Genomic DNA, 22,770 nt, shown 5'->3' with positions numbered 1-22,770 from the left:
TTATGAACATGTTATTATTTACATCCATATTAAATCATGACAATTACTGACAGAAAGCTTTTTACAATGCAGGGATTCTATACAGTCAGGATTTTGTCTGGATAACTAGTGGAAAATGAAGTCCCCTATCCTTTAGTCTGAGTGCTTCATGAGTCTTTCTCTATTTTCAATTTTCCTTGTACCTCTCAAACTTATTTAAAAAAAAACATTATTTAAAAAACTGCCTGACTTCAGAGATCTGATGGTACTTATGGAATCACCAGATCTCTGATGTATGACAGCTTTATTATTAAGGGGTTATGTAAACATGCTTCTAACAGCACGTTGCTCTCAGAGTGCAATGATAATAGGGATTCCTAGAGTTCTAACAGTAGAACGGGAGGTTAGCTCTTTAAGTTATCAGGCACCTCTCCTGTGGAACAAGTCTCAGATTCATTTCATCTATGTTTAAGGCAAGGCTTAAAACTTTGGTTTTTGATAAGGTGACTTAGATGACTGTCTTAGATCCTGAGCTGCCTCTATAGTTAGGCTGCTATAGGTTTAGGCTGCTGGAAGACATGATTGTCCACTTTCTCTCACTTTGATAGTTTATCCTACTAGACAATTGTTAGATGTTTGCTATTTAAACTATCACCCATATGCTCCCTGGCAGTGTTTTATCTTACAAGAAGTTACACCTAGACTGAAACTTGGTTTAACCCTTGTGTCTTCATGTTCTCTGTCTACAGATTATATATTTGCCTCTGTATTTCTGTGTGTAGCTTACTCTCCTAAAACAAATGCTATTTATATGTGTGACTGTTTAAGCCTTTAGTATTTGTAGTTCAGAGCTTAATATTCTCTTTATCATATACCATTACTCCTGTGTGTCTTCCTAAACCCCTAGTCAATCACAACAGATGGCATTGCAGTTATCTTTTTGCTTTTTCAGGAGGGGCGCTGCTAGAAAAGCAGGTACTTCATACAATTGCTTAAGATTGCTCAGATAAGTAGACACTGTTTATCAATGTGGATAGTATGATTAACTTGTCATGTATGTGAGTGAGTGTGTGTGTCTTTACTTTTTCTTTTCCTGCAAAAATATCCACTGTAGAACTATCTGCCATGTTTGTTAACTTTAACATTTAATATTATTAAATTAATCTAAAGAATTGAGAGCACAGTTAAATCTGAAAAGTCTGGAAGTTCTACATACAAAGTTTGTTCTAATCATGACACAGGAATCACTACAGATACAACTTTATCTTATAACCATTACAATCTTGAGCGTAAAAATACATGAGTGAATACCCTTCAAAAGACAAACTACTACTGTTAACAACTGACCCCTGGTGCCATGGTGATGACCTCTTGGTAGAGCTGCTTTGCCTGATCCTTGGTGTCTGCAGAGCGTGAGAGAGCCCTAGCCAGACCCAGCCGTGACACATGGGACCTTGGGTTTAATGGGGTTTGTAAGGCGCCGCCTCTGCTTCCTACTGACGAGTCTACAGATATAATCACACTGAATCATAGATAAGTTTTACACAGAAACGACCAAAAAAAGTTAAGCATTTTTTCCCCTTTTTTCACATATTCAATGAGCTGCTTGATCTTAAAAAGAGAATTAAAGTCAAATGTTGGTCTTGAATTGTTCTTCCTGATCCTATTCTATTTTTTTTTCAAGGAATGTTTTGTTATTATCATTATCCTTAAGGATTGTGACAGTCAGACATGATATGATAACATTGCCATATTAAAAAATAAATAAATAAAATAAAACTGGCTATTCTTAGTTAATGCTTGTGATCAACGATAGTGTTATTTAATTTTCTAGACTGTATTATACATAAAACAAAATATGTATTTATAGAGGTAACGCAAAAACTTGATTTATATTATTTCTGAGATCAACATACACAGTTACTCCTTCTATTCCTCATTTTTCTTCTTTGCAGTTTAGAGATTTGACCCAGAAGGGGTTCAAATAGACATGGCTTACCTTTTGCAGTCACACAAGTGTTGGAACTACAATCCTGTTCAGACCTGTTTGCAGGGAGCTTGGATTTGGTGCTGTGAGGTTTAGCTGATTTAGCTGGTTTTGCGGCTGCACCAGGTCTCCCCCTACAGGAGAAAGAATGTTATGCCAATTTTTTTTTTTTTTTTTTTTTTTTTTTTTTTTTTGAATATAGATATATGTATATATATATATATAGGCTGCGTACAACAGGCATATTCATTATAATAGTAAATCACGTTTTTTGCCAAAAAAAAAAAAAAAAAAAAAAAATCTTTTAAACAATCAGAATTTGTGTAACACTGAAGTGTTATTTATAGGCAGACAACCAATAGGAGGATAAAGACTGATTTGCACAGCTCTGATTTGCAGATCTGCAGGGTTTTTGTAAGGTTGAGGTCTGCTGACTGATACTTTTTCTAAAAAAAAAGGTTGATTTTGTGTCTGGTTAACCATTTCCTTCTTGATGTGGTCATATATTTTGGATCATTACTGTTTTGAAAGACCGATTAGAGGACTCATTTCCTTTTTTTTTTTACAACACACCAAAAATTTGTTTTGATTAATTTCCACTCAACCTTTGTTTAGGCAGGAAAATACAAGTGGGAGAAAAATATTCCCCAAGCATCTCTGATTCTCCACGCTACTTACATAAAATACAACTGACCAAAGCGCACAGTTCCAGATGAAGTCTCAGAAGAGTTTAGCAAACTCCACACATTTATGTTGCCTCCTAAATGAAATGTAGAAATCATTTTAAAGTTGCCTTTAGGGCTGTCACTAACGCTTATTTTGCAAAACGATTAATCAGTCGATAATTTTTTCAATTAATAATCAGATCGCAAAAGGTTCCTTAAAGAAGATTTTGTACGAAATTAAACCAGTGAAACAATCTTTTCCACTTGAGGAGTTCTGGATAGAGCATATTAACTGACGAAAACATTTTTCTATCTGAAATGCAAAATAATTATATATATTTTTTTACTTTTGATATAAATATTGCTGTAATAGGGTTGCTCTGTAAACTACAGTTCTCCAACAAGGATCCACTTTGCTCCCAGTACCTTTAATGACTTTACATGACTAGACAAACAATTATAGACTTTGACCGACTTAAAAGTATGAGGTACGAATGCATAAAACATAAAAACATTCTCTTTACATATTTAACAGGCGTTTGAAGGGTTGCCAATATCTGTAGCAGAGATTTAAAAAAAGTAAAAAACAAAAAAACAATGAATTAATAATAATTATTATTTCAATCCTTACCCAGAGAGAACCAACACATGCACAGGGAGAACATGCAAACTCCATGCAGAAAGAACCCAGGCTGGGATTTGGACCTGGAACCTTTTTTCCACAAGGCAATAGTGCTATCCACTGTGTCACTCTTATGTGAACATAAAGAATAAATTGACTCTGACTAAAAGTGTTTATTTCTCATTTTTGGATTAAGACTTGTCAAGTTAAATTCAAGTTAGAGAATAAATTTTTTCTCTATTTTTTAGATAATTTACTGACAATTTGTTTTAAGCTTTAAAGCCATTTGTATGGCGCCCTCCTGGGGTTTAATGATCGTACTGCATTTGAATTTTGAATCCGTATGAGTATTGGTTCAATTCATTTTGTGAAAGCACTTAGAACAAACTGACAGTAGCTCTGTTGCTATGGGCGTTTCATGAGCCTTTAAGGTTCTAGCACGCAGGTTAGAAGGTCTGCTTAGGCTTTAAGAGATGCAGGCATTTAAGCAGTGGTACCCAATAGTGTCTCCACACTAGAAACATCCACAACCAAACATATAAAGAACAAAAATCCCAAATCTATCAAGCTTTTTCAATAACTTACTTGGCTGTTAGAGTTTTAGTTGAAGGCTGAGCCGCCTTCCCTGCTCTGATGGAGGGACCTGGGTGAGGTTTGGACATAGAGGCTCGTCCTTGAGTTGGACCTCCTCTACCCTGCTTGGTGGCTCTTTTTTTCATGTCATTGCTACTCTGGGCTTTCTCTTGGCTTGGCTGGGTGCTGGGGTGAGTGGCTGCCTTCTTGTTTTCCGCCTCCAGATGCTCCTGCCACCACTTTTGTTCTGCACAATAGGAAGAGTTACTTTAAGCAGCAGCAGATAAAAATTTACACAGTTTAACAAAAAATATTCACTACTACCTAGCTGAAATCTTGGACTAACTCTGGCTCTCTGATCTAAAGGATGGAAAGTGCAGACTCACTACTCAGCTGCTCAGGTGGGTCTCCAGTTTGAGCTTTGTCTTCCAGCTCAATGCTAGCCTGGAAGCTGAGGCGGGCATCGCTGAGGACTTCATTTGACCTTTCTGAGTTTAGGTTGCTGTCATATTGAGCCAGCTGGGCCACACCCAGCTGGCATAGAGCATGGCTGTCACGTGGAAAGGTGACAACTGCAAGCTGACAAGTCTGTGTCAGATGACACACATTATGAACATTATTCATAAATATGTGGAATTCCTTAAAAATCGTTTTAAAGGACAGCTCAAATGTAGAAAATAAAAACTCCTACCCTCTCCTGCATATCCAGCAGCTCTTGGCAGGGAGAGATGCTGGTCAGACGGATTAGAGCTGTTAGGGCCTGACACCTCTTGGCCACCAAGGAGGGCTGGTCGATGGCTGCCTGAGTTTGGCGTTCACGCAGCTGGATCAGTCTCTGCAGCAGGGCAAAGTGAGCATCCAGCAGCACCCACTCCAGCTGCTTGCTCACCTCGCTGTGACACACGCACTGACTCACACTCTGGGCAGCCAGCACTGCTACACTGAGAACAGGAAAGGACATTTGGCCTCTCTTAATTAGAGTTCATAAACTAAATGTGGTGGCATAAAATGATACACTTTTGTTTGACCATTAAATATTTGGAGTAAGAGACAAAGGCATAGGTAGATAATAATTATGAAGGAAGAGAAAAACAGATTCATCCTTTTTCTTTTGTCTATCAGCAACTTGTAAATCTAGAGACTGAAATTTCTGGGCATAAATCCCTATACTGTTCAGCACTTTGCAATAAAGCACTTTATAAATAAAGATATTATTAATAATTGGTACAGGTTTGCTGGAGCAGGAATGTAGGGAAACTGGAAATAGCTGCATCAAGTCTTTTTTCCTTCAAATCAGAAACAGGCTAAATTGATGCCATTAACCCCTAGAACCCTACGGACCCACCGGTGGGTCCAGCTGCTACGTGATCTCATAATTTTAACAAACCCCCAGTATTGATGTAAAAAACACATTTGGCGCAGTTTGGTGACATTTATGGATAAATGTGCCAAAATGGCCTCTCCGCCTAAGAAATTTCTCACTAATACCATTCTAAAATAAATATGATTCATCTGATTGAGTCCAAATTTGGTATATTTTTACACAACATTTAGATTTGAAAGTCTGTACTACTTTTTTGTGCTATAAATAATATTTTGGTAGTGTTTTGCTATGTTTATTTCAAAGAAAATTTTGGCGAGGTTCAAAAAATGCAAAATATTTTGTATTTTGTCCCTAATATTTCAGGCTGGGTCAAAGCTACAATGGTGCTGACACCAGAAAACCATTCTATGACATCTTACCTTTACAGACGTACCAAAAGTTTCTTCTTAAATCTAATAGCTTTGAGGCTATAAGTTATTTAGTTTTGTGTGTTTTTGTCAGGCGGAAATTTATTTATACCCCCTTAGGGTGTAAGAGGTTAACAATGCACCACTGCTGCCAACATACAGATTTTCTCACTATAATTCAAGACTCTTCAGATCACTTTTCAACTTAATTTTCCAAAAAGTGACTAGTTCCTAATATAGCAACGTTTTTATATGTTGGAGACTTTGGCAACAACATGAAAGCACCGATCATATTCGTTAACATAGCAAGATTGATTTAAAGGGGTCTAAAAATGCAAAACCAAGTTTTCATCATCATAGATGAATAACGATAGTCTAGTGGGTGAAATTGATGTACAGAGAAGTTCAAACCTCATCAACACCTCCTTTCTCTGCAAATCTCACAATTCTAACTTCCAACATAAAACGGGCGAATTCAGATGAAGCCCTGAATTGACGTAAATTCTGGGATGTTGCCTTATTTGGTTCTGGCCTGTACTGTTTTCACGCCCCGAAATTGACATACAGACCAGCGCACTGGTTCACTGGCCCAAGAACATGAATAGAGTTAGATGTACGACACCAGTTTAGCTGTTTATTCTACAGTTGGGTTTACTTCTACAATAATTACAAAGCAGGCAGTTTCTCTATTGAAAATGAGCCAGAACCACGGGGGTAAATGCAAATTTCCAGGCTGCATAGAGAAAGGGGACATTTTCACAGTCTTCCCAAGGATCCGAAGAGTCGACAGGCATGGATTCTTTTTGTCTATCAGAAGATCCCTGCAAAGTTTGATGCTCAGCTGTTCATTTGCTCGAAGTATTTTACCGAAGACAGCTTTCAAAATCTTGGACGGTTCAAAGCAGGATTTGCTAAACTTCTTTTACTGAAATGAGGGGCTGTTCCGACTGTAAGGCCATCACAACCGCAAGCTGGAAGTATGATTCTGTCTCTAAACTGTTGATAGCAATGCTAGCATATCTATGGTGACCTGATTTGGATTTCTGAAAAGTAGGACACTTTTTTGGGGGGGGTGGGGGTATTGGGGGGGCTGCTGGGTCGCTGACTGGACCGGACATTATCAGCTCCGGGGCTGGTCCGAACCTGACCCAGTGTCACACCGTCCCCCGATGGCTCCCTGCACCAGACCAGCCCAGGCTCGGTTCTGCTGCACTGTAGTCGAACAAAATCCCGGACGATTTGAAATACCCCCCAGATGTTTTTAGGTATGAAAAGTAGGACATGTCCGAAAAAAAGAGGACGTCTGGTCACCCTACCATATCAACAATTTGATTTTTCAGTGAGTGAGTGCTTGTTGCTATGATGTGTCTTTGCTCAGCAGTTTCGCTCGTTGTACACCAACCAATCAGCGCCCAGCTCATCTAAATATTCATGATCATAGCATAAAAGGAAGAAAACCTGTCATTTCATTCTAGGTCTTTAAACCAGGCTTGCATCAGGGCTTATAGAACAGCAAATATGCCATTTTCAGCCCAACCAGTGTTACACACTCTATTCAGAGACCTTAAGGACCTGCACCAAATACCCTATAGAGTCATTCTATGACCCTTTAAGGAGTATTGATGTAGATTTGTTTTTCATTTTTAGTTCTCAACATATTTAGAGTGTTTTTAACCACTTTCTGTCAGGATGAAGTTGATAATCCTCTCTTCTAAAACCTGGATTTTGAAATTAGCAAGTTAGTTTATGACATCATCTAGCGATTTTTCAGACAGGGAATAACTTTCCTCGCTAAACAGTTGGCAGCAGTGTGCTGAACATGCTCAGTTGGACCCTCCCTCTCATCAATAGGACAGAAATTTTAAAATTTTTTTTGGGGGGGGGGGTGGCTTTGAGGTGTAAAAGTAAATTTATTCATATGATTTAGTTTGTCCTGACTGTTTATATTAATTAATAACAACCTGATTAGATTGAATCTTTTTTTTTTGTTTTGTTTTATACATAATTCAAAATTATATACTTGGCATATGCTAAAATCTGTGTCCAACCAGGATATGGTGTTCATTCATAGCTGAAAAGCTACTCAACGTCCAGGGAAGTTTGGCTGCAGTGTTAGATATCGTTGTCACATAAGGACTGGAGAGCTGGAGGCGTTTTTACAAACGCTTCTGTGAATCTAACTGATTGGGAGGAAAGAGGGTTGTTTTTTGCCGTTGAATTTTGGGGGTGTGAGTTTACTTTAAGTTAAGCTTTGATATAAAATTGTGGTTGTAAGTGACATAATGTGTCTCCATAGGTAACCTACGTGTGATAAACCTGCTCAGGAGTCATGGACTTCTCAGACAGCATGCTCTTCTGCTGCAGCTGCCCAAGGGCCAGCAGCCCACGCAGAAACTGGGCGTTCAGGCTGCAGAGGGGGTCTAACATGCGCTGCTTCTTCTGACTGCAGAAATAAATCATAACACAAGAAATACAAATGGAATTTATAAACAAAATCTCAAACTTCTACATTTTTAAAACAAAAAACAAAAATCAATATAAAAAACCTTCCCCATTCTCCCTCCTGCAGGCCTGAACAGAACATCCTGATATATTACACATGCTGTCATGACCTCACACTTTCCCTCTCTCCCTGAATGCATCCACCTCCGCCACTCACTCAAACAAAACACACACTTAACAAACCTCTTGCTACAGCGTTGGCTGACAAAGTGCTCCAGTCCCTGATGTAAGAATAGAGCAGCCTCCTTCTCTGTAACCTCACAAGCTTTCTCCTCCTGCTGCAACAGAGCCAGTCCTGTGAAGAATCTGGAATAAAGCAATAAGCACAGTCAGTGCTGAAGACAAGATGAAGATGTGAGACTGTGTTGCAAAAGTATGCACAGCCCTTACATGGTTTTCAAAAGGGCAGGCTGAGGGTTAGATCCCTTTTTTCACAAGATCACCAACTTCAATGTGTTTGGAGGAATCTCTTTCTTCTTTTGCTTGTTTTAAAAAAATAAAAAATACAATTCTTTGTTGAATTTGATCCTTTTTACCTGCATAGCCATTAATAAAATATTTAGCGTTTGACTCAAACAACAACGTCTGAGGAGATAAATTAAAGGAAAGAAAGGATGTAATTTTCTAAAAAAATGTTTCTTACTTTTTGGAATGAATGGTTTCTGTTTTGTTTATCTATACATTTTTATTGTCCGTTTCCAACAACAAAAGCGAGAAATAAAAAAAATAAATAAATAAATAAAAAAAATAAATATTTGTAGTCATTAGTCTGTTTGTGGGAAAACTATATAACCAGATGGTCCAGGTTTTATAGTTGAGAGGGTCACTTTCCTACACTTATGACAGAATCCTACATTTCTCTCCTATTATGGTCATATGCAGGGGCAAGCTAGAAGGGGGGCCATGGGTGGCCAGGGCCGCCCTTACTAAGTAATATATATTTCCCATTAAAACATACATTACCACCTTGATTTCTTTCACAACTCTAAATAAAACTTTACAAAAAAATTATAGTAATTAATATATCATAAATATCAATATACTAACATTGAAAAAAAAAAAAAAACGGAACTCACTCTTTTTAGCACTATGTTTGTATAAATATGTGTTAGCTAGGGCTTCATGAAAACTTAGTCTGTCTTAACAGATTTATTTGGGACACATGGATGTTTTTCTTGTTCAAATTCCAGTTAATGCAGCGTGATCATTTTAGACTGACTCTAGACTGGTTTTGGTTCCTGCTTGGCCACCCCCATGGAAATTTTCTGGCTGTCACTGGTTTTCTGACCAGGAGGAGGAGCTTATTTGCCTTGGCCAAATAATGTTTTATTCCCCTCTTGGATTTGCATTATGAATTGATTTGAAAACATTCCAGTTTTTCTAAATGAGTTAAAAGCTAATTTGATCACGACAAACAGGTTTAAATTGGAAGGCAACCAGACTTCCACTCTGTTTTTTTTTTAAGGAGTTTTAAAAATTGTCCAGGAGAGTTTTTCAATTCTGTTGGCTCGCACCAGAACAATCTCTAGTTGGAGCACTGATATATTAAAGCAGCCCCTGAACAGATGCATATCAAAATGCCGCCCCTTGCTCTCTTCTTCTGGATTGTTGGGGACTCTGCTGTGCATGGGCTGTGTGATTGTTTTTTTGGATCATAATGAGAGTGCTTATCTAATCTCTTTGGAATGGGTCCTATGACTAAATTTGAAATGCTTGGAAGCTGAAACCACATCCCCTCCTCTGTTTAGTGATGGCTTTTTTCTTTTTACAAAGAGGGCTTCCTTGACGCCTATCAAAAAAAGATCTGTTCTCTCTGTCCAAAATCTGGACAATTTGGTCTTCAAAGGTGTATCCTTTGCTCTTGAGGTGCAAGTTTACAGCCAAACTTGTCCAGAGCTACTGGCTCTCCTGTGCAGCTCCTTGCATTTGTACAATTGTTGTTGGGTTTCTCTAATATACTGTAGGAGGCTGTGCAATCCTTACTGCACTGCATTGCATAAACAATGCAGCACAAGTTAGGTTTGGATGTTCTGTCTGTAGGAAGAACCAGTTTTTGTCTGAGTTAGTGTTTGTATGTTGGGTTTTGGTAGTTTTTCAGGAATTCCATTTGGACACATAGAATTACAATGTTTTTGAGTATCTCCGTTTTCTCCTCTGTGTTACATGCAGTGTTGTTTTTTTCTCCTAATGGGATTAAGTTTGGCTCTCAGACTTAAAATCCATGCTAAACTATGAATCATCTTACTGATGATGGTTTTCAACCATGTTAACCACTGAAATATGTTTGACTTGGAACTGAATGTTTATTATATTAAACTCTTATGCTTTAAAAGGAATTTGTGGTGAATTTATCACATATATCTGCAGTTATCTTTTTGATCATGATTTGAGCTCATTTCATGCTTTCATTTGTTCTTCTAATGCACAGCCAGGAGGGTGTGTGTTTACAAACAATATATAACAGTCCGAATATTATCTAATTAAATAATCTATATCAGTGGTCTCCAACCCTGGTCCTCAAGATCTACTGTCCTACAGATTTTAGATGCATCCCTGCTTCAACACAGCTGAATCAAATGAATGGCTTGAAAAGGTAATCAATCATTTGATTCAGCTGTGTTGAAGCAGGGATGCATCTAAAATCTGTAGGACAGTAGATCTTGAGGACCAGGGTTGGAGACCACTGATCTATATACTGCCCATACTAGGTGTGCAATAAATATTTCAAAGTTGCACAAAAAATATAAAGACTTCCGAGCAGTATTTAATATAGACTAGAAATGGTCCCTAAGCCATGCTTTTGAACATTGCTGAACACACAGCACCATGCAACGCAGCAAACAGGTCATGAATAAATCTATGAGAGGTCAAAGCCAGATTGGATTATAAAAAAAAAAAAAATTCTTAAGCATTTCATGAAGCACAATTTAATGGATTCATAGTTGGTCCATGTTTAGCCATGTTCTCACTACTCTTTAATGCCAGCTTCAAATATATCTATCAAATCAGTTTAATAATAAAAATAATTCATTTAAGAGTTGCATTTGAATGAATATGTTTAATCTCTCCAAGATAGGATGTCTCAAGTATCCAGTGCTGACTGTGAAGGAAGATTTAGTTTTAGATTGAGGCAGAAGCTTGGTTTGGTGTAGAAGGCTTACAGCCGTACATGTTTGAGCCTTTGCCTCGCAACGCTGCCAGTTCTGTTAGCTCTACGCCTGCTGAAGACACAGACGTCCATCCCCGTGAACACTGGGACGGAACTCAATGGGAAAGGAAATTATTCTTATTTATTTCAACCGTTGCGTAGATTAGCTGTGACCAAAATAATACGATTTACAGATGACCGTTGATATATGATTGGCCAAATTTAGGTTTTCAATCGACATATAACTAACTGGCCTGCATACAATAACGAGAAAAAAACCCCACAGGATTATTTTTTCAATAGAAATTTTGTAACTTTTGGGACAATATAGTCTGATAAAGAGTACATTTATATATATGTTTAAGCCACCATGATTTGACATGTAAAAAGTATCCAGAAAGCTCTTAAAGTGGCACATTTGGACAAATATTGTAAGAAGGACATACGTGAAAAAAAAAAAAATCTAATTTATGTTCTAGTATCAACCTCTTAACATTCACCTCATTTTGGGAAATTCTCGCTTATTTTGCATACTCAAATGGAACAACAAATAACAGTAACTGTAAGCCCAATTGTACATGTGTGATACATTATTTGAAAGCTAACACCTTCTAGTTTCTGAATATATACATGAAAATTGGGTGAGTAAAACACAGAAGCTGCATTAAGCACAAACTGCATCAGTTCAAACAACACTCAAAGTTTTTTATTTTATTCTAGAAAAAAAATAGGTCTTTTTTGAACAGCAGTAATAAAGACATTCTTGCTTGTTGTGGCTGCTTTGTCATATTTACATTTTGACATGCTGCTATATCTATGTTAATTATGCTTTGGTGCTTGCTGTGTCCATAAAATTAACTGGGTGGTTGAATTGTGGAGAATGGAAGCTTTCCAACGATGTCTAACATGTCTATACTGGTAAACATTCTACCAGTGTAATTTTCATGCATTCTGAGTTATTAGTTGTAAATGCTATAAAATGGTGGGTTTTGAGAAGATAAGGCAATAAACTCATGCTAAAGTAACATTAGATATGCACTATATATTAAACGCCACTGGTTGTTGCATTAGTTTTAAGGTTTTCAGGTGCCATTAATTGAGGCTCTTCTGATACATTGGGTTGATGGGAATCAAGGATCACAATAGGGTTATGGGGATGAAGAGAGGAAAGATTTTCCTGTTTCTCTGTGATATTGTGCAAAAAAATCAAAAACAACCCAAAACAACATACTATATTCTGTAGTTTCTAGCATGAGATGGTCCTTCTGTACCTAAGTGCAGGGTGCAGGGGGTGCAGCGCCAGCCCGGTCTGAAGGTGCTGTAGAGCTTCCCTGCTTCTCCCCTGAAGCAGCAGAAGTCTTCCTACATGGAGGCTGAACTCCCAGCTGTCGGGACTCAGAGACCAGGCGTCCAGGTGCTTCATTAAGGCTCGATATATGTAACTCTCCTCATCTTGAATCCCTGCATTGCGATTCTGAAACAATAAATGCCCCCAAACCTTCATTTAAAGCTGTTCACATCACTAGAGAAAAGTTTTTACTAAGAAAATCTTTACTGGATTAATTTGTTGGGCTATTTGGAAAGGAGTGTGGACAAGTGCTTGGTAAATAATACTGTATGTAAAAAATTAGTTCTGCTAATTCTGTAAAAGCTCAAAAGACATTTCTGATGTGTGTGTTGAAGTCCTGAGGTAAACCTTTGGGGTGCCAGTTTTTAGAGATTTTTTTTAAAGTGAGGAGTTACCTTCCCAGCATTCTTGGACAGCCAGATGTAAAGGGTCTGTATGTAGTCTGATTTGTTGGACTGTCCTTGCTGTCTCAGCAGGTGGTACTCCTTATCCAAGGCCCGCAGCTGGTTCTCCACAGTGGGCGTGCCAAAGAAACCATGCAGCTTACACACTGCCAGAATCTCATCCTGATAGGCGGATGATTTGGCATCACTTAACTCCTCACTATCCTTATAACCCTATGGAAGACAAAATAACAACTTTTTTTTAATTTTACTGTTGTATAATTCAGCATCATTAAAGCTTCATAACACAACTATAATCTGGTGTCCATCATGAAAATGTTTAACTTGCTATTCAGTGCAGAACTGAAATTATTTCTGTGTATAAATGTGCATTAATGCCTACTGTTGCACTGACCTGCTAATTGGTGGCAGCCCAGGGTGGGGCTCTATTGGTGTGGACACACCTGAACTGCTTTGCCTGACACTGGTAAAGGCATAAATGACACCTAGGAAGGCAGCTGCTAATTCTTTTAAGTTATGTTAGAGACTTGTGCTTAAAACTAGCTGCAGAGAATTGAGGACCTTTTTAAAAAAACTAAAGAGACAGACGGTAAATCTGATTTTTATATAGGATCTTACTGCTGCCGCTGTGTTTAGAGAGTATGTGTAATTTGAGAGGAGTCCTTGTTTGATTTGTACACCTTGATTTGAAAATGGCTGCAGTGGTGTAAATAATTGTGAAAATGTGTATCCATGTTGTGCTTTATGGGTTTGTATTGTATGGTATTTATGGTTAAATGTCTGGGCAAGGTGCAATATTGTGGAAAATTTGTAAAACTCTCATGTATATATGGAGATTAGGTTCAATTATTGTAATGCCATTTATAGTTTGTGTGTCCTGAATATTCCTAAGGTTTTTACCTGACTGTTGTTTAGACTGACCACAAAATGGGGAATATAAAAATAATGGAAAAAGTCTCTACTGCTCTCTAAAGTCATGGGTCCGCCCCTTTCAAGTGTGGGCTGCAGTTACTGAAAGTTTTATGCAACTAATCAAGCTGCTGGTTTTTTTTTTTTCACCTTTCTGTGAAGGCTGTAAATCTCCAAGGAGTTATGCTGCTCCTCCAAAACGAGGCCGAGCAGGAAGTGGAGCTTGGCATTTCTGGGACTTAGTGGGATAGCCGATGCGTAACAAGCAGCCGCCTGCTCCAGGCTGTGCAGAAGACACTCCATATTCTCCTGCTTTAACTGGTCCCCTGCAGAAGGTGGATGGAGAAGAGCACTGCTTGTTTACACATTAGTTAAAAACTTACAGACGGGATTTATTCTAGCTGATATGCATGTGGGCCTTACATTGGAGTAGCATCTATATAGATCTAGAAGGAAACAAGCTCAGTTCGATGGACAGTTCAGTCGGTTTTAGATTCAAACTTGAACTGGGCCACTCTAACATAAGTGCTTACTGTGATTTAAGTCATTCCACTGAAGCTCTGCTTGCATGTTCAGGGTTATGTTAGAAGATGAACCCCAGCCTGCACATGTATGAACATTTTTGCAACTTCTAACAAGTTCTCTTCCAGTACTGCTCTGTTCACACATCTCATTCTTTTGTAGGTTTGTACTGAGAAGGGAATTGACTGAAATAGATGTTATAGAGTTATAGATTGGAGGAGCCTGAATTCAGATGGACATAACGGTCATAAAATATTTCTACAACTTTTTGTTTAATGTCATGGTTATGTTCTGCTTTCTTATATATGATATCTTTTTCATAATGCTGGATGCTTCAATGTGTTTTGACCAAAAACAACAGATAACAAAACTTAATGTTTTTATTCGTCAACATAAGACACTAATTCAATCAATGACTGAATAAATCGTTTAAACCCATTTTTGTGATTTCTTGATAGGAAATATTTGGGAACACTGTATCAGAAATCATAACTTGTGAAATAAAAACAGAACGATTAAACCCATTTTAATATTGCATCCTTAATCTGTGTTCAAGTAGCATGACACGGCCTTCTTGTTTTGCAGCAATATGACCCATGAGGTTAAACTGAGCCTCTCTTTAAGCCACTCAGCCTCTTAAAGCTCCCGTTTATATTTTAAGAGATCTGCCTCTCTCCCTGGATCTGGTGTTCTTTCTCTGTTCGGTTTCAGTGACTCTTATTCGGTCGTCTTGGATCAGTCTAAAATGTCACTTCTGTGAGTCATCAAGCAATTAAGGAGGCACGCATAGCTGAAAAAAGAAGGAACCCCAGCAGTAACTGGAGTCTCTGACACATTAGACACGAGAGGACGTCTCAGAGGCGACCACAAACGGCCCCATTTCCATGTATTTTTTAATAGCTGCAGCTGAGATAAGATGCAATGTCGGAATCGAGACACGGACACAAGGGCCTCGGTTCTGATTTTCTATTGTATCAAAATCACATTGAACCACATCAAGGATTCATTTAGGAAAAACAGATTTAACATAAATGTTAGCAATGTAAAATATTGAAGGTTTATTTCATTCTTGACAGATTTTAGAACCGAGTTTCACATTGAAGAAGTTAGATGCTGTCCTGCAGCAGAATGTTCATTTAAGTTTATATGTATTGTAAATGGGCAAAGACTAACAAAAGTCCAGATTAAGCATAAAAAGGCTGGATTTAATCCGTAGTTCTTGGCAGGATGTGAAAAAATGTCATGTCAAGCAAATAATATGGCAAGAACATTAAATGCACACACTAAACATAATTTTCTGCGGAAGAAGCAAGACAGTAACAAGAACAAACAGCAGACGTGGTCAAATGTCTGCAGGGACAGGATAGAGGGTTCATAGAAATTCATGAAACTCATTAAAAACCTTAATGACTTTGAAGAAGACAGTATAATCCTTAGTGAGATATATGGTTTATATTGAAAAACAATGCAACAATAGCAGCATTATGGAAATTACATAAAACACATAAAAGTCCAGATTTTTTAGGGGGGCTGTGTTTCTAATTTGCATTTCTTACCAAACAATGATGAAAATATACCTTGTTTAGGTAGATGTTGGCGGTAGCAGCTGAGATGCTCCTCAGCCAGAGCACAAAGTTTATCCACACAGTGATCCTCTCCTGCCATTCGGAGTCTTTTCTCCCAGCTACGCACCTAAAAAGAAACTCATAATGGTGAATATCATCCAGCATAAGGCTATAGAGAATGTGGGGAAGTTGAATTGTAATTATGGTGATGGCGCAAAAAAAATCAAATTACTGTAACTTTTAGTAGCCAGTTAATTTTAATCTTAAATAATTTAGGAGGAAATTCAACACTCATTGAGGGTTTTGGACTTGTATTTCAGGACGTCTGGATGTTGAGGCGATCCCTTGTATTAAAGATCAGATTATTGGGGAAATTTAATAAAACCTATCTGCTACTTTCCTCTCATTTTCACCAACAGATTCTTCGTATTTGAGTTGTAGTTGCAGTTGTAAAGTCTGCATAAAAGCTATATTTGATATATTAAGCTCATTAAAATAATTTAATAGAGGCGGTTAAACCAGTTTAAATTTCAGCTACTATAGCTGATATGAAGACTTCTTCTGCAGACGTATTTGAAGGAGGTTACCTGTTTTTGCAGCCAAGCAGCTGCATCAAAAGCCTTTTATCACATTGAAAAGCATTAGATTCAGAGTCGTAAAGCATAAAAATGGCACCTGCCAGACAGCATTGTGCTAGATGTAAAGATTGGTGATGCAAGGATTAAGGGAATTAATTTTCTTTAATCCTGCACCAAGAGAATTTGGACAATTGGATACTCATCTTTTAAGAATAACTTGAGAATTTGCATCAATATTTGGAGGAGGGGCAAAAGCTGCTGTCAATTCAATGCAAATCAGGATGTATGAAGGGGCAGTATGCATGATTGCTGTGCATTAGGTTTTTAAACTCTACGGCTGGCCTCCGGGATAAATGAGGATCAGTGAACAAAGCAGAGTCCATTAGGATGTGGATCCAATAAATCTGTTTCGTAGAAACCGTAGTGAGCTGCACAGACCCCAACCTAATAAGAACAACTTTAGGATGACTTAGAACAGACTCTACAGGCCATGCTGTCCAACACCAGTGCCTGAACTTTAAAATAGAAGAGTGGTCAGAAAATCCAACAATAAAACTGGAAATAAAAATGTAAGTGTATTTGCCCTTCATTTGAGTAGGTAAATAAGATGATCAATGGAATTAATATTTTAAAATGAGACAATTAGATATTATGCACTTGAAATTAGACTGTATTTGGGGTTTTTTCTTATTTGAAACTAAATTGTCTTATTCCACTGGCAAATTGTCTCACCTACCTGCTCAATTAAATAAATAATTAAATTGTTTTAAAGAAAATTCTTTACTTTTATTTCAATTTTTTGGAATTTAAAACATCAAACTTAATGTCTTACTCTATGCATTAAGGATAGGTTGGTACAAAGACAAATTGTCCATTACTTTTGGCAATAGGTTTTAAATTAAGGCATAAAAAACATAATAATCAGCAACTTGATAAAGGATATGTTGGTAAAAATTGTGTTTTTTTCAGGTTATAAATTGTCTGTATAAAAACAAAATGTACGCTTGTGTAAAATCTGAGGACTATAAACAGAAAACAGGAGGTAATTACCTTATAAACATGCTTGGTTTCCATCTCCAAACCTCCAGATGTTAGAAAGTGCTGCTTATACCAGTTGGTTTCTGTCACATCCTGAATAAAAAAGCAATGATTCTGAAAGAGTCCAGTGATGGAGTTATAATAGCAAATGAATAAAGCTGAGAAATCAACATCACACAACCAAACACATGCTTTAAAGTGGAGATTAAAGTAGCTTAGAGTCTGTGAGAGCAGTTTTAAATAAAGGATGAGCAAATTCAGGGTCAATAGGAACGACTGTGGCACTGCTGAGCTCTGCTTCATCTTTTATTTTAACCTTTGCATCCAGGTCCCCTGTGGGTTGGAGTGGACAGTCCAGGGTGTGCGGCCCGAGCTCAGATAGTTGCATCACGCTGTCGCATCCTGTTTAGTGGAAAAAAAGAAAACATAAAAGAAAAATGCTAATCATTTATTTCATATTGAAAAAATTACCTGTATTGAAATCCTCACTGTAGGAAACATATAACAGAAAGAAAGGCATGTATGCCAGCCGGATACAACATGTTTACTTAAGAAATAATACCCCTTTCAATAAAGAAACATAATCTTTGTCTACAGTACCACCATGTTATTTGATATTACAGGATGGGTTAGAGTAGAGGTTAGACAGAGAGCACCTAGCATATTAACAATGTTGTTATTCAAGCACCTCTAATGGGTAAAGCTACCCTTCAGGGTGAAATGAGGACATAAATCTTTAAGGATCCAAGAAGTGACAAAATTACTCTTTATAATTTATTACTTAAAAACATATTTCAACTATTCAAAAGTCCCATATGTGAAATATCTCTTTATTTCTAAGCAGAATGTGAATTATCACTTCAGCTGAGCTAAAAATTAGGTTCAGTTTAGAAAATATAGTTTTTTATGTAAACCGAGGCTCCAGATTTTTACCTCGGTAATGAAAAAAACACCGGACCATAGCTGCTGACATCTTTTTATCAAGCTCCAACTCAGGGACCTTCCAGCAATCTCCCAGAGGACAGCCGCTAAGTGGGTCGACCCGTGATCGCCGGGCCAGCAACTCAATGTAAGGCTTGGAGAAGATGCTCTTTGGGTTACTGTAAAACAGTGGAATTTAATTTATTGACTTATAACGTGCTGCAGTGAAAGTGTGCTTTTGGGTATGTATTTATTACCTGGCTGGAACAGTAAGAACTTTTTAACAGGAATATAAAACATTATGAGGAGACCCTGCACCTAATGGAGACCAAAGCCCCATTAGAAAATTAAAAACATTTGCTACTTGATTTTTAAATCCAACGTTTAGATTGAAGACTAAAGTTTAAGTTTAGTTTAGCTTAAAGTTAAGGTGAGTTATGCACTGGTAATAGTCAGGTTAAGGTTTATCATCAGGGTTATAGGACATGGAAGGGGTTTATTAGGATGACAAAAATAAATAGGGGGTCAATATGTGGTTCTCACTACATATAGCAAGACAAGAACATGTGTGTGTGTGTGTGTGTGCCGGTTTATGATACCTATTTAGGATCTTTTCTAATATATTAACTGATCCCCTGAGGACCAACAGGTCTTAAGGAGATCAAACTCTGGTCTTAATGTGGTGGAACCTCATTTTTACTGTTAGAAGGGGGGTATAGAGGTGTAAGTAAGTTAACTTCAGAATAAGGTTAGTACTATAATGTTAACTAACTGAAAGAACGTAATTGTAAAGCGCTAATATGTGAGTGTGTGGGGGAGACGTGGTAGGTTAGCTACGGTCAGATCTTTCCATGCTCTCGTCCTGCGTGTAGAATATTTATTTGAACTGCTCTTATTATTTCTGTGATTTATTTAAAACAAGCTTGAATTTATTGTAGGTTTTCTCCATTCTTCATAGGTGTAAACATTTACACACAGTACAGCTCACTAATATTTATACAGATGTTCTGTAGAAAGCTTTGCATGCATGACATGTTTTGTGTAGCCATAAACAAACTTCTAACTCCATCTGGCTGATATTTAGTCAGTCTCCTTTCTAGGGTTGTTGGAGTTGATTTAAACTGATTGTCTTCCTCACACAAACCCTGCCTCCATGCATGGCCTTCCTTACATTTCCAATAAGGTTGAGCAGACCTTTTTTAATCCAGCAACAGAGACAAACCATATGTCTTCTACATAGGCGTTTATGGACTGATGAGGGAATGTCTCAGTTACTTAACCTTAAAAAAACCAGATGAAAAGTTTGGATGAAGATCTCAGACTCAGAAGATTTTCTAAATGTAAACATAGTGGTGGTGTCATAAGGGTTTGGCACTTGCTCACTGCACAAAAAGGATGAAGGTCAAATTTCATATATGATATTTGGAAAAAGTGGATGGTTTCTCTTCCACTTAAAGGACATTAGAACATGTGTGGAACAGTTATGTTCCATAAACATAAAAAAAAAACTGATGTTTGGTCATTTTATATTTGGCAATAAGTGTCCCACTATTTGTTTACCCGTTAAATGATGCCTCATTTCTGGAAAGTTAAGTGTGTGGGTTTACATTTTATCAAAATAACAAAGTTTATAGAGCCAATCTCTATAAAAAGACATAGATATAAGATTCAGCAATCACTGACAATCCCATGTCTCCACTCTTATAGACGGATGTCTATCTACCTGGTTGGGTGTTGCACTGAGCTCATCAAGGGTTGGTTCATAAGAGAGAATCTGGGAGGGGATAGAAAACCATGGGCTGCCTGCAGCCCTGAACACTTTAGCTTGAGTTTGCCGTTCATGGCAGAGTGACCAAAACAACGAGATCAGCAGATCTGCTGTTTCTGTGACAGGATGCCATCCCAGCAGGGAGTGGCTAAGCTGGAGACCTGCATGAAGAGGAGCTGCCAGGCTGGTGTGGTTGTGTGGGACTTTTTCAGGCAGTACAGAGCTCTCTGTTTTTCTATTTGTTAAAAAAAAAGAGAAAAATGGTCAATTGTCTGCAATTGTTGTTTCTTCAAATTACATCCAATCAATGATACTAAACAGAAGCAAAATAATCTATTTGGGATTTAGGAAGAGGATTTAGGAAATGCCTCATTAACAGTGTAAATATTTGCTTCCTTCTTTTTTACATGGTATGTTTCAGGCTTTTGACTCTGTGACATTGAGGAAATCTACAATTCATTTAAATCCAGATTATGAAATTCATATAAGTTGTATGGTTAAGTAAACAAATAAAAATGCTTTATGCAGGTTTCTGACTTGGAAAATCTCTATCTAAAAAAACATTAAAAAAGCGATGAATTAAACTGACTCCTTAATAATAAAGTCAATTCTGTTGTCTGTCCAATGTGTCTATGCTAATATGGTTCTGAGGGTTCGAAGATGAAAAGCGGAGGGACTTCAGCATCACCTGAAACCGATACCTGCTTTGATGGTGTGTTTTTTTACTGCATGAAGATTTGGAGTAAACAAAAAAAAAAAGAGAAAAAATTTCAAACAAAAACCTTTTGATACACTGGAAAAAAACAAAATCAAGATAAGTCATTTTTTCTTAAAATAAGTACATTTGTTCTTGGATTGAGGAGGTAAATAAAACACAATTGCATTGTCTTATTTCAAGTGCATATTATCCAATTATTTTACTTTAAGAGTAAAAATGCTCATTCCATTGGCAAACTATCTAATTTACCTACTTAAATTAAGGGTATTTACACTTAATTAAATTTTTTTGTATCTATTTCTAGATCGTTTTTCCAGTGTAAACCTGATGCAATTAAAGGGAATAGTTACAAATCAAATTATTGGTCTTTAGGCTAACAAAATGTAAAGCTCATTTTCATAACTATACGGTTAAAATCCTGTCAACATTTGTCCATAATTCCGAGGTGTCACCTGTGGTGGACAGACATGGGTCTGTACAGAGCGCTGAGGGATACAGGGCACTCATAATCCAGCTGCTTTTTCCCTTCAGTGAAGGTCACAGCCATGGGAAGCAGCTCCCGTGTCACCAGCACAGTGTACATCTGCAACATTAAGACAGCTGCATTTAATGATAAATGCACCAGAGCTTCATGAAAATTAAATTACCTTACTAAATGAAATCTCCTGAAATTTAGATTTTGTCCTCCTATTTATTAATAAGAAGCCAGCAAAAGGGGCTACTCAAAAAAAAAAAAAAAATACAACAAAAATAACATTAAATGATATGATTATGTTTAAATGAGACTAAATATATGATGTTTGGTAATCCTCTCTGGGGCTTGTATACCTGTGAAACACTGCCATCTGCTGAGCAGACAGAGACCTCCACCATAGTGTCCCCAAAATGCAGTGGCACAGGCTGAGAGCTGCTCTTTCCATTTACTGTCACTTTAATAAGGCTGTCTGGGACCTTGACAACAAGTGTCACAACATTGCAGTAAAATGGGACAAAACCTGCATTAAAATAAACAAGCAAAATGTTAGTTTACCTCAAACTGCACAACATAAAAAAACAAAACAAAACAAAAAAATACTAATACTAATTATAATAATAGGCTACCTTTTAGGCATTTAATTTGGGAATATGATCACAGACCTCATCGCCAAAGGAAAACCCTTCACATTAACATCTTGGGTAAGATTACTAAGGCTTTTACTTACTGCTGTATCCATGGACTTTAGTGGTAAAGGCTGGATTCAGTGGAAAATCCCCTTCTACAGACAGATCAGTGAGCTCTGCAATTTTTCCTGATAGCTTAGTGATTTCCACACTGTATTTCTTCACCGTCCCATCCTCAGCAACCACTTCAATATCTACTCTGTTCAACCCATCCTTCAGTTTAACAGTGCTGGAACGGTCACCAGACAGCTGAAAAAAACATAACAAGAGTCTAACTGAAATGCAAAGAAATTTCTTTAAGATAAAAGAAAAGAAAAAAAAATTGAAGTCTGACACTTACAATGCTGTATGATGCTCCACAATCACTGGTGCTCAGGTCCAGGGTGACTTTGCTGACCCTGCTCTCCACTGTCACTTTATAGTCTGTAACCTGTGGTGAGAAGGCTGGATTTAGCTTCCCAGCAGAGATTGAGAGTTTCTCTAAATCACAGTTATCCATGACTTTAGCCTTTTGTCTGTCAGGACTGTCTGCAGCTCTGAACAGGGATGAAACTGAACTGGTCTTCTCTTTTACACATAATGACGTCCCAGGTTTCCCAGGCAACAGCAACACCTCTTTTCCGCTTTCTAT

General features: G+C 37.5%; 1 protein-coding gene across 1 annotated transcript in view; it reads right to left on the bottom strand.

The window, feature by feature from the left end:
- Positions 1 to 22,770, bottom strand: part of LOC119798093 — a 24,346-nt gene extending 1,576 nt beyond the window's left edge. Inside the window, exons 1-18 of the mRNA XM_038307438.1 lie at positions 22,480 to 22,770; positions 22,181 to 22,388; positions 21,807 to 21,973; positions 21,431 to 21,561; positions 18,505 to 18,671; positions 17,888 to 17,973; positions 17,584 to 17,664; positions 15,968 to 16,082; positions 14,019 to 14,194; positions 12,951 to 13,172; positions 12,479 to 12,681; positions 8,243 to 8,365; positions 7,863 to 8,000; positions 4,518 to 4,767; positions 4,213 to 4,414; positions 3,839 to 4,073; positions 1,979 to 2,100; positions 1,327 to 1,484 (exon numbers count right to left, since the gene is read on the bottom strand). Of these exons, the coding sequence (XP_038163366.1) occupies positions 1,327 to 1,484; positions 1,979 to 2,100; positions 3,839 to 4,073; positions 4,213 to 4,414; positions 4,518 to 4,767; positions 7,863 to 8,000; positions 8,243 to 8,365; positions 12,479 to 12,681; positions 12,951 to 13,172; positions 14,019 to 14,194; positions 15,968 to 16,082; positions 17,584 to 17,664; positions 17,888 to 17,973; positions 18,505 to 18,671; positions 21,431 to 21,561; positions 21,807 to 21,973; positions 22,181 to 22,388; positions 22,480 to 22,638 (2,943 nt within the window). The 5' untranslated portion in view covers positions 22,639 to 22,770. The remainder of the gene's footprint in view (positions 1 to 1,326; positions 1,485 to 1,978; positions 2,101 to 3,838; positions 4,074 to 4,212; positions 4,415 to 4,517; positions 4,768 to 7,862; positions 8,001 to 8,242; positions 8,366 to 12,478; positions 12,682 to 12,950; positions 13,173 to 14,018; positions 14,195 to 15,967; positions 16,083 to 17,583; positions 17,665 to 17,887; positions 17,974 to 18,504; positions 18,672 to 21,430; positions 21,562 to 21,806; positions 21,974 to 22,180; positions 22,389 to 22,479) is intronic.

Source organism: Cyprinodon tularosa, unplaced genomic scaffold, assembly GCF_016077235.1.
Source record: "Cyprinodon tularosa strain WSP-4 unplaced genomic scaffold, ASM1607723v1 ctg61, whole genome shotgun sequence".
NCBI lineage: Eukaryota > Metazoa > Chordata > Actinopteri > Cyprinodontiformes > Cyprinodontidae > Cyprinodon > Cyprinodon tularosa.
This window is presented reverse-complemented; position numbering and strand designations above follow the sequence as displayed.